Here is a 12,567-nt window from a genome sequence, read left to right as displayed (position 1 = left end):
GAAAAAGTGAGTCAAATTCAAAATTCAAAGAGACAAGTATAATTCAAACCTCGTTAATTCTGGTTTAACAATCATGTCCAAACTACAAGTGACAAAAACCCCCCAAATAATTTTCCAACTTCAGTAGTTACAAGTTTCTCACCAACTCATAGCTGACGTGGAACTTCAAAAAAAAAAAAAAAAAAAAAATCGTCATCCTTGATAGAAACGCAGGGAGTAAATAAAAATGATCGAGACCCAAAACGGAGGTGGGGTGGTTGGTTACTAAAAGATTGAGGCAGTAAGGGTGTGGCTGTGGACTTGTGGGTAAGGGGTGAGCATGGAACGGGTACTCATACCACTAGTAATAACAGTTCGAATACCCGATAATCAATATCACTAAAAGTGTCATAAACTGAACCGATCTAAATACTCGGATTTTTGGGTCGATTATCGGATATCCAATAAGGTAACCAATAATGATTATTAGACTTAATAATGTAGTTATTATGAATTTATAATATCATTTAACACTAATTAACAACAATATCACATGATCTTTACTAAATTATTACGAGTAATAATATTACTAATAACTGATATTATAGTGATTATGAAGTAAGTAAGAATTTCCGTTCAAAAAAAAAAAAAAAAGTAAGTAAGAATTTAGATTTTGGAAAAAATAGATTTAAGTAGGAAAAAATAACAAAAAATTTGCTCATCGGATCGGATGGGTAATCGTAATTTTAAAACGACACCCAATAACCATACCCGATAACAAATATCGGAACGAATACCCGAATTATTATTTTTATTGGATCGGATACAATAATTTTCGAAACAGTTATAGATCGGGTTTTCGGTTTTTCAGGTAGTTTGGCCCAGCCCCTACACATGGCTCCAGACAACGTTGTGACTTGACTGCAGGCATGCAGTAATACCAATAGAGCAGCAACAGTTCCATTTAAACCTTTAGCATGCCAAATTTAATCTCATTTGCTGCTGCAGTTATCTTCAGTTTCTAATTTCATACTCGTAAATTTAGTTTCTTATGTCATTGCCTCCGAATTTTACATACCAACATATATACCTGCAACAACAAACAAAAAATCAAGGAGGCACATTAATAAGTTGATTAAGGTCATAACCGATGTCCGAAATTGAAAAAGGGTGAAAATCAAAAACAGAAACTCCTGCATTTACTAACAAAACTATTAGTAATATGGACAAAATCGAAAAATAGTTACTCTGCAAGATATTGTAGCAACTATGGGGGAATATAGGTACCCTTTACAAAAATAGAGTAAATAGTTATAAACTTCCTCGTCGTAATCACACATGCTTCGTACATTAGAGCCCATATATACAAGATTCATACCCATTTGACAGCTTCTTCCCAAACAAATAATTAGTCTAAGCTTACCAAATACCAACAGTTTGGAAGACAACAGCATTTAAAACAACTGAAAACTTCAAATTTAGCAAAAATTTAGAGTCCCTTTCATTGATATTACCTGGATTATCATTTATCAACCAGACATCAATCTCATAAATATTACAAAGTATTAATTTTATTATTTTGACATGAAATTGAAAAGGACTCAAGGAACCTTTCCAGTTTCCACCAACGAATCTAAACGGGCCATCTATAAATTCCAACCACTAAACAAGCATATGTTCCTACAAGTAGCTATGACTTCCTAGATAATTTGACAAGTCTATTATTATCAGCCAATCATATCTATTAAGACTACTACGACATCATCATAATACAGCTAATATAATTAAGATTAATTGTAACTTTTGATTTTATGCAGTTCACAAAAAACACCTTTGACCATTGACGAAAAAAATTGTAAAATCTTCATATATTAAAAAATACATTGACACAAATCTAATAAGATTTCATGTGATGACTCTTATATTTACATATATATGGTTTAAGTAAACAAATTTTGGATTTGAAAAATCAAATAAGACAAATATTGGGACATAAGAATATTATTAAGAACACACACAAACCCGATCCAAAATAGAAACCATACAGCGGTCAATGCCATTGATTCAAGGACATGACAATGCAATGCTCTTAGAATTATCAAAGGTTAGCAACCTGACAGAAGCAACAAAGATGTCTTACGCAAAGAAGCATGCAATAATATAAGAGGCAACAAATATGTCTATACTTTCCTCCTGCCAAAAATGTCAACAATGATTAAGTAGATACAATGGATGATGCCAACATAGTGAGCGTACCATGTAATCGTGGAACATACAAAAAAAGGTTAAACAAAAAAAACAATTCTTAGGATGTTCAACTAACTCCACAGTCTGCCATAATCACAGGGGCTGTAATGCTCAAGGTTTTGTCAATAACTAAAGCAAATCCAATAATGGCCCTGAGAGTAAACAATAGTACTCCCTCCGAACCTTTAAGATTGCCCCAATTTCCTTTTTGGTGTATTACTTTACGTTTGGCCCATACAATGACTGGTCATGAGAGACTGCCACATAACTCTCACACACACTTTTGAACCCACCAGTTTTTTCTCGCATCAACTCCACCCAACTAAAACTTAAAGATTTACTCTAATGGCCAATGGGGCAACCTTAGAGGAACGAAGTCACGAAGGGAGTAGTATTAAATCGAGTTAAAGTAGACTCCACGGACTTCCAAAAGGTGAAATTAAGCCCTACAGGCTACATCAAGACACCACAAGAAAAAACAAAGCATGGAAACTATCAAACACTACAATCACCTTCTCCACCTCAATAATGAGATTATGGGACCCTGCTTAAATTCTTTTCTACAATTCCACAGTATGCCTAGAATTCAAAGGGTAACATATTTTTCCAATGTACAAAATTTCTTCCTAGTTAATCTTTATTCTTCCAAGAGGCAGCGCGGAGGAAGTGGTGGTCACACCCCATAGGTGATGTCCAAAAACAATGCATCAAGGAAACTACTAAGAAACAGGAATATATTGGATCTACTTTGTCACTAACCTCCTTTGATTTCAAAAAGCTTTGTTGGTGTGCAGAAACTTCAAATGATGTGAACCCCACCAGTGTCCCTTCAGTAATCAAATCATTCCTGCTTCCCTCCACCAAATTATCTCTGTTGAATAACTTTCATCAGAATTTCACAACCAAATGTGTCCTTGATAGGAAGAATCCAGCACGACACCATATACCATTGAAAAAGAGCACATTCAGCTAATAGAATCAATTTCAGACAAAACGTCAGCAACAAAAAGGACTTGGAGATGGTCTGAGCTAGAGAAACATCTCTAAATTTCAACATAATGTAAGCTCAATGATTTACTTCAGCCACTGTAATACATATTGAGACACTATCTGTCAGGCTGACAGAAGCATAGTTATTGAATGGAATACTGAGAAGAAAATAATTAAAATAATAAAAAATAAAAACAAAACACCATTTAAAGTCAAACACTACCTTAGGAGTACTACCCACCCATTTAACACAAATGTGTGACAACATTAATGGAAAAGATATAGAGCCTTTATCCAAGAAAAAATTGATAATAATAAGACGAAAACAACAACAACAACAACAATAGCAATTCCAAAATGATTTGGAGTCAGCTAACATGAATCGTTTTAAGGAACCGTCCGACAAAGAAAGAGCATCCAAGTAATAATGTAAAATTTATGAGAATTTTAAAAGGGTACCAAGAATAAGAGTAAGGAGTGGTAGTGATAAACATGCAAGTAAAAAAATCTAAGAATTCTAACACTCAGCTTATAACCTCGATAAACAGTAACTAGAACTTCAAGAAATCTAAGATCCTACTGAGTACTGACACCAAAACCATCAAGACTGTAATATGCAGACAAATTTTGCTGAACAATACTCGTGACTTCATAAGTGACATTATACATCTCAAACAAGCTAAAAAAAGGAAGGACGATTCGGAAATATTTTTCAAAAGCGGCCTAATATGCTCCAGATTATACATTTCCTACAGATCCCCAAGGAAAAAGGGGCAATTTAGGATGCCACTCAATTGCAAGGTATCATCCAATTACACTCTCAATGCTAACCACACATACTGAAGTCTGTAGCCATCACAATCAGAAATGCAAGGGTAAGAATCCCAAAATCCACACCCATTTTCCATTATAGACTCATTGTTTAAGCCAAAAAAATCAAGCAATTAAACTGAATAAGATAATTACATGATCCTACAAAAAGAAATAGCTCCTTTCGCACGCCAAACAGCCAAAGTAAACTCAATGAGCCATACTCATTATGGTTAGTGAAGAAGTGAGAGACCAATCAACATCTTTCATCTAAGAAATGTTCAATCAGTGCAAGTTCAATACTTGGTCTATAGTTGACAGAACAGCATAGAAACAAAAGCATAGAGATAATAAGCTTAGAAGATAGAAGTTTTTCCAAATTAGGAGAATAATGTATAACCCTTAATATTTATTACCATCTCAGTAGCCTTAGCTTAATTTTGTACACTGAAAGTGAGTGAAAACCCAACAACAACAACAACAACAATAACAGCAAAGCTTTAGTCCCAAAATGACTTGAGGTCAGCTAACATGAATCATCATAAGGAATTTTACGATATAAAGAAAAGGACATAACAAAATCATCATTTAAAAGAGTTTGAAAAAAGTTGAGTAAAGTGAGTAAAGAAAAGAGCTCTAAGAGAAATAGAAGGAGTTTTTTTTTAAAAAAAAAATAATAATAATAATAGAAAAAAAAAATAATAAAAAAAAAAAAAAAAAACAAGAATAAAACTCAAGAAAGTGAGTGAAAGCCCATGTAACTAATTATCGATTTCTGAAGACAATAGTATGTAATTCTCACAATTATCTTTCTTAGGTTGTTGGAAAACCACAGATGCTTAATGCTTCTTAGTTTTTTGTTCCAAACCTTGAATCTCTCCAACAGCAATATTCTAAATTTCATATGAAGTGGTTTCTACTTTCCCCAACAAAGTAAGAACTTTCATATTGAAGACTTGGCACTTGATATTCAACAAAACTTTCAGACAAAAGAAATGGGGGCAGGCTACCCATACAGGAAAAAAACAGAACTATGTAAAAAAAATAAAAAAAACGCACAGGGTACTAATTAGTGTTTTAGTCAGTTAACTTTCATTCTGTATAATTTGAACGGTAGGGCCTCATAAATACCCCACACATTCCATGCCCCATCTAGTGCACAGTTTAGTACTTAGTAGTTAGTACATAAATATACCTAAAAATTCTCAAGATATATGGGAACAGTCATTTAATTAAACACTACTACCGTACCCCCTCATAAGAAGAGGACTGCAATAACAGCTAGACAGAGTACCAAAAAATGACATATGAGACACAAAGGAGGTATATTGTAGTTCTATTCTCTCCAGTAAAACCACCTAATAATTCAGATCTGTAACAGAGCCAAACTTGTATTGTTTCAGATTGCATATCAAAGCATTAGTGCAGCTTCTGATTCCAGTCAAGTAAATTTATCATCAATAGAACTACTTTCCATGTTCTATTCCAAAATTATGATGCGCAACTTATTTCTTCATTACTAACTACGGGGAAAAGGCATGTAACCAAAAAAAAGAGTACACATTTTTCTTTCATAACTAATCAGGTCCTCACTTGTAGCAATTGCTTTTAAAATATCTGATTATATATCAATTATTATACAACCAGCTCAAAGGACAAAGAATAAGAAACCATTTATGCTCAAGAAGAATGCCCAATTACCCATGCAAAAGGGGTGTGGGTAATTATCTACTCAAGAATTTATTAGTTGGTGTGGCATCAAAATCCAAGGAAATACTAATGTGACATTAACAAAGGAAAAAAGAGAGAGAGAGAGGGGAGGAGGGAGGTTAGACAGTTTATGTGGACTTATAAGTATGCCATCAGGACAAAAACATAATTGCAATGTAACTACATGACAAACAAAAAGGAAACATTAAATATGAAAGAAGTAACCATTCATAGCATACTTTGTACTAAAATATGATAGAGTTGGCATAATAAGGCTTTAGCAATTCATGCCCAAAGGCAGAGCCATACCTCAAGAATACAGAATTGTACAAAATATCAGCAAATTCCTGTTCAAGCAAAACCCATTTTGGTGACCTTCCTGAAGCATTTCCTACATTCTGTGAACAAACTTCAAGAATCATGAATCCATCATCCAGTCATCACCAAAACCTACTTATATCAGCGAATTTTATCTAGCAGCACAACAGTAAATCCCAAATTCAGACAAACAAACAAAATTACAACCTTATTCCCAAAAAGATAAGATCAGCTGCATAGACCAAGAATCTCTCATGTATTCAAGTTGAAGTAAATATTCAATATTCCTTTTGCTCATTCCAAATTCAGTTCCACAGGACACTAGACAATCTAATTATTAGTCTACAGATAGTTATACTGATAAAGTGATTATCATTTGAAAGGAACTCCTAAGCTGCAAAATGATCCTTCACTCTTCATGAATCTCAAGATAGGATATGCATAATGTCAATCACAATTTCCCTGAAGCATATTGTATTCATAATAAAAGTGTACAACTTGAAACCAGAAAACACCTTGCCTGTATGGCAAATCCAATAAGAATAGGATCCAGCTAGACATTCTTACTGATCAACTTTCAAGTAATGATACATCAGCAACACTGAACACATAATCACATGTCAAACAAGTGGTATCCATGCCCCCCTGAAAAGGAGAACAAAGATTCCAGAGATCCATCTTTCATAAAAGGCACAAAAACAAAATAACAAACAAAAAAAAGGTAAAACAAAATGATTAAAACACTTATAGTGTCTTACCCTTATATGCCACAAAGCACATCAATCGAAGACTCATAGAGAAAAGCAATAAGCCACTGAAAGCAGCTCAAACAAACTCCAACAAAAAAGTAAAATGGTGTCCATATGCATTAGCAGTTTAACCAACATTCCAAAAGAAATTTACATATACATCCGGCCTTTCATTATACAGGGTAAAAACACATATCTCTCAAATTCAAACATAAGATTCTGCATTGGCAAATTATATAATTTACATAAAGCTGTATAGTTTAAAATTTTCCAGGTAAAACACAGTACAGAACAATATCAAGTGACAAAAACTTCTGATTTCAATAAAAGAGATGGAAACTCCAAAATTTTACAGAGAGATGTATCTTCTATAGAAAGAAAAGTGAAGCAGATATTGGCATTACATGAGTAAACTCAAAAACAAACATTCAAAGGGCGCATTGAGGAGACCTGTTATGAAAATCGAAGAGAAAATTAAGCACGCCTTTTGCTCAAACGCCAAGAATTAGGCTCGTGATATCTATCATAAAGTGGCTCAATGCGTTCTTGACGCTTCCGCTTGCTCATTTTTGTGGGATCTGCAACTTTGAAAAATCTAGGAGCCAACTCAACAAGCCACTTTGGATCCACAACAGTCACTTCCCTCATATATTCTTTTGTGGTCATAACTAGTTCATGGTAGATCACCCAATCTGGTTGTCTCTGAAATAACGCACTGCTAGGATGGATGTAAACAGGCTGATTTTCGACCAGTGTTCTGTAACCCTCCTGTGGATCTTTCCTGGCTGCATGAAAGAAAAATCCAGCAGCGATTGCTTTCCTTATTTTGGTAAAGTCCTTCCCAGCGCTCACAACATCCAATTTATACCTAAGAAAAGAAATTAATACAATTTAGTGAAACAAATATAATATGTTTGGCCTTGAAAAGTATGCTAACTGTATCAGTATTTCAATAGCATCAAATCAAAAAAACTGAACCAGCAAAAGCAAGATTTAAATATTTTTAAAAACTTAAACCCAAGTAACAGATCCAAAAAGATGAAGAGTATCACCACAAGCACATTTGACCCAAAAGTATGATACTCTATCTGGCTACAATGAATCAGATTCCACATTCAGAAACAATCTCAGAACTTGTTATAAAATCAATTTGCAGTTTAAAAAATACAGACTGCTAACAAAAAATTATAAAACTCCAGGAATATGGAAAAGACGTAGCAATCCCATTCCATTCAAAATTAATTTCAAGAAAGAAAAAAAAAAGTCCCAATTCCACCATCCAAGGCCCAAAAGAATTATTCTCTCCCACGATATGTTTGTTTATAGCTATAGCAATACAACTTTAAATTTAACCAGAATGACAGAACATAAAATGTCACAATGCATACTATTATTCAATTAATGATACCCATCTTATCTAATGGGTTGGCTGAACTAATGCTCATTTCTACCTCTTTGTTTAATTGTGTTCTCCCCTATGCATTCATCTAATACAATATTTTACAAATGATTTTTTTTTTTTTTTAATGTGCCTGTCTGAGTGTATATGAACAGTGCAAAACTAGGTAAAAGAAATATCACGAGTTAAGATGGCTTACTTGTCCATAATACTGAGAAGTTGTTTCCTGACATCTTGTGCCCTACGCAAAGATCGGGACTGGATAAAATTTTCAAAGCACCATGGTCCAGAAAAATTTTTCGCTTTCCAGGCCTCATAGACAGCAAGCAGTGTTAGATGATCACCCTCAGGCTGGAAAAATTTGGCCCTCTTTTGATCTGCTTGTGCTTGTTTCTCCCTAGGTCTGTAGAACACATTGCCTGTCGTAATCATTGCAATTATGGTCAAAATCTCATCACTACAGCCAAGGTCCACACTGGCCAAAAGCATCTTCGACAATGGGGGTTCCATGGGGAACTCTGCCATCTTCCGACCCAATTTGGTCAGAAGGCCTTCCTCATCCAAAGCTCCCAGACTATACAATTGCTCCATAGCAGAAATAAGTGCTTGAGGAGAAGGAGGATCCATAAAATCAAAAGACAGCAAATCATTAATTCCCATTGCTTTCATAGTCAACGTAGTCATTCCAAGATTGATTCTCTGAATCTCGGGAATTGAGGTGGGAGACATTTCATTCCGATATGCACTCTCTGTATAGAGACGATAGCATTTCCCAGGCCCCGTACGCCCAGCACGACCTGCTCTTTGCTTGGCTGATGCTTGTGAAATTGGGGTTATAATAAGAGAATCAAGCCCCTGCTTCGGATTATATACATTTTGCTTTGCAAATCCCGGGTCAACCACATAAAATATCCCATCAATGGTCAAAGAAGCTTCAGCAATATTTGTAGCCACAACTACTTTTCTCTTCCCAGGAGGGGCAGGATCAAAGATCCTAGATTGCATTTCACTAGGAAGGGCACTATAAACTGGAAGAATTATCAGTTCAGGAACATTTCTGCCAAGAACTTTCATTCTATCGTAAAGACACTGGCACGCAAAATCAATTTCCTCCTGCCCAGTAAGGAAGAGGAGAACGTCACCTTCAGGCTCTGTCAAGTGAATCTGTAGCACTGTGATTAAAGCAGCATCTAGGTAATCAGTCTCAGGTTGCTTGGTATACAATATCTCCACAGGAAAAGTTCTGCCAGGGATAGTGAAGATATTACAATTAAAAAAGTAGCCTGAAAATTTCTCTGCATCCAGTGTAGCAGAGGTGACAATCAAACGAAGATCAGGCCTCCGATTAATTAGCTGTTTGAGCAACCCAAAAAGGACATCTGTATGTATTGTTCTCTCGTGAGCTTCATCAAGCATAACAACTGAATACTGACTTAGATTTTCATCAATCAAAATCTCCCTAAGAAGCATACCATCTGTCATATACTTAATTACAGTATCTGGACCAGTACAATCCTCAAATCGGATAGCATATCCAACTTCCTCCCCTAATCGACAACCAAATTCCTCAGCAACCCTCTTGGCTACTGACATGGCTGCCACTCTACGGGGCTGTGTACACCCAATTTTACCTCTAGTGGTGTAACCTGCCTCTGCAAGATACTGAGTTACCTGGGTAGTTTTCCCAGATCCTGTTTCACCAATCACAACCAAAACCTGGTTATCATGCACAGCTTGGATCAACTCTTTCTTTAATTTGTAGATGGGCAAGCTATTCCTTTGCTCCTGGATAGACAGCTTGGACTTCTGGCCAAATGCCAAAGCCTTACCATAAGCTTCCTTCTTCCATTCTGGCATATCATATGCTGATAAGCCAACACCTCTCAACTCCTGTGCAAGATGTCTCTCCCCAGTTTCTGGCATTGGATCTTCCCAAGGACGATTAAGATCCTTTGGAATTGAATCAAGCATTGTCCTCTGTTGTTGCTCCCGCACCTCTCTTCTTTCTTTCGTAAGAGCGGACTGCAGAGCAGCAGCACGGCTCATGGAGCCCTCTGGATTCTTAAAGATTTTAACAGGTGACATGTCAGCAGAGTATCGTGTTTGGCCCTGCAGAAAAGCAGGTTCATCTTCGTTCAATTCTATCTCAAGTTCTTCTTCAGCTGTTTCTTCCTGATAAAGCATCCCATCACCTTCATCATCGAAACTGGGAAACTCCCTCACACTCAGAACCCCTGACGCAATCAGCTGCTGTGTTTCCCACTTTTCTGGAGAACTCATACGCTTCAGAGGGCGACGTGAAGAACCAGACACATTCTCTTCACCTAACGGAATCCCAGAAAGACCTATCCTCTTGTTTGACCCAATTCCACTACTAGGATTCGCCCTTAATGCATCATCTTGTGAACTCTTCTTCTTTAAAGGGAGCAAATCTTTCCCAGTATCTTGATCCACATCCTTCATTGAAAAACTCAACTTCTGCCCCGAAACTGAAATCACCTTCACATAAACCTCTTGACCCCTCTTCACAACATCTTTAGGATCAGCAATCCGCCTATTTGCTATCTCAGAAACATGAACCAACCCCTCCTTACCCTTAAAATCATGTAACTGAACAAAACACCCCATTGACATTACTTTGGAAACCTTTCCCTTATAAACCCGAGTCAACAACTCAAGTTCATCAGACTCCGGCCTCTGATTCCTCCGACTGCTACCACCTTCCCTCCTATCACCCCCTTCCTCATCACCACTCCCATTCTCATACCTATCCCTCCTACGCCGTTCCTCCACCACACGCCCTTCCTTCCCATGTCGATCATCGTACCGCTCATCATCACCTTCCCTATACCTCTCCTGCCTATCATGTCTTCCTCTCTTATCCCTATCCCAATCCCTTTCTTTATCCCTACCACTCTCTCTACCCCTTTCTTTATCCCTATGACTACCCCGATCCCTATCCGTATCCCTATCCCTACCTCTACCTCTACCATCATCCCTATCCCTATCTCTATCCCTATCGCGCCGATCCCGGCTCATCTCACCCCCATCTTTATCATCACCCTCCTTCCTCCGCCGCTCCTCCGCCTCGGCCTCAATCTCCCTCTCCAATTCCTTAACCCTAGCTTTACCATCAGCAATCGACAACCCAGAAAAACTGGAATCACCCTTCCCATCAAAACCCTTATTCTTAGGTTTAGGTGGTAAAATAGCATGAATAATCGTCAACAAAGTTTTAACGAAGTAATCTGGCATTTCAGCACCATTTTTCTTCAATTCACTATCAAATTCATCGACTGTCTCACAATTATGACCTAATTCGATAATAAATTCGGCGAGAATTTTGTCGCCAACACCGGCATGAGTTTCGAGTTCAGAACATACCTTTGATATGAGGGACATATAAGTCATTTTTTCGAAATCGCCGCCATTGATTTCTTTCTGAAGCGCCATTGTTGCAGAAAATCGAAGTTCGAAGGTTTTACGAATTATTTTTTGGGGTTTCAAAATAGGAAATAAAAAACCCTTGTTAATGAATTATGATTGAATAAAAACGTTTTATATGTGAGATTGGGGTTTTGAGTTTGGCGGTTTGTAGTTTCACCTGATTTGGTTAACTTTTAAGTTTCTACTTCATTAGAGCAAATACAATGGTTGGCTAATTTATTGAATAGCTTAACATTCCACATCATCTTCTTAAGCTACAATAATTCAAGCTATTTGTTGCTCCAATGGTTAAGCTAGTTGAAAATTAATTTATTTTTAAATAAATAATATTTTTTATCTAATAAATATTTGCCAAGCTAATTAGCTCTACAAAGCTAATTTGCTTGCCAAAGCTAATCAACAATATGTGAAACAATGGTTTAACTACTAGCTTAAGATTTTTAATATTTGCAAGCTAGTCCCTTTTCTCAACCATTGGAGTTGCTCTTAGGATTTAGAAATTCTATACCGATTCGGATAGATAATACGGGGGGTTTTAGAAAATACGTACTACCTCGATTAAAAAAAAACGGAGTATGTACTTAAACTATTTTAGATTCTGAGTTATGCACCGTTATTTCACTAAATTTAGTCACTTAAAGAAATTAAAAAAAAAAATTGACTTTATTTTGGTCCCTTTATTTTGCGTCATTTGACTTTGTGTGCTCTCCAAGACACGTATTAAAACATTTACTACCTCCATTAATATTTAGTTGCAACTTTGAAATATTTTATGTCTCTCAAATAATACTCCAAAGTTGCAACAAAATATTAACGGAGGTAGTATATCTTCATTTTCATATATGTAAAAATTATAGAAAGTTGATATTAATTAACTTTACAAATTCTTAAATGAACCTGGTTCGCACTAATTTATTG

General features: G+C 36.2%; 1 protein-coding gene and 1 long non-coding RNA gene across 2 annotated transcripts; both read right to left on the bottom strand.

The window, feature by feature from the left end:
• Positions 1–394: 394 nt before the first annotated feature.
• Positions 395–6,217, bottom strand: LOC145634576 (uncharacterized). The gene is made up of 3 exons (XR_014113435.1): positions 6,046–6,217; positions 2,986–3,097; positions 395–1,069 (listed from the first exon to the last, which is right to left on the bottom strand). It is a non-coding gene; the product is annotated as an uncharacterized LOC145634576 (long non-coding RNA).
• An 888-nt stretch (positions 6,218–7,105) lies between these two features.
• LOC145635837 (putative pre-mRNA-splicing factor ATP-dependent RNA helicase DEAH5) lies at positions 7,106–11,766 on the bottom strand. Its single transcript, XM_081687204.1, has 2 exons — positions 8,402–11,766; positions 7,106–7,671 (listed from the first exon to the last, which is right to left on the bottom strand). The coding sequence occupies exons 1-2, from the start codon at positions 11,653–11,655 to the stop codon at positions 7,278–7,280; spliced, it is 3,648 nt and encodes a 1,215-aa protein (XP_081543330.1). The 5' UTR covers positions 11,656–11,766; the 3' UTR covers positions 7,106–7,277.
• Between the last annotated feature and the right edge of the window lie 801 nt (positions 11,767–12,567).

The sequence above is a fragment of the Chenopodium album genome, chromosome 6 (genome assembly GCF_948465745.1).
Source record: "Chenopodium album chromosome 6, dcCheAlbu1.1, whole genome shotgun sequence".
NCBI lineage: Eukaryota > Viridiplantae > Streptophyta > Magnoliopsida > Caryophyllales > Amaranthaceae > Chenopodium > Chenopodium album.
Note: the sequence above shows the minus strand (reverse complement) of the source record. Positions and strands in the feature narration are given on the sequence as shown.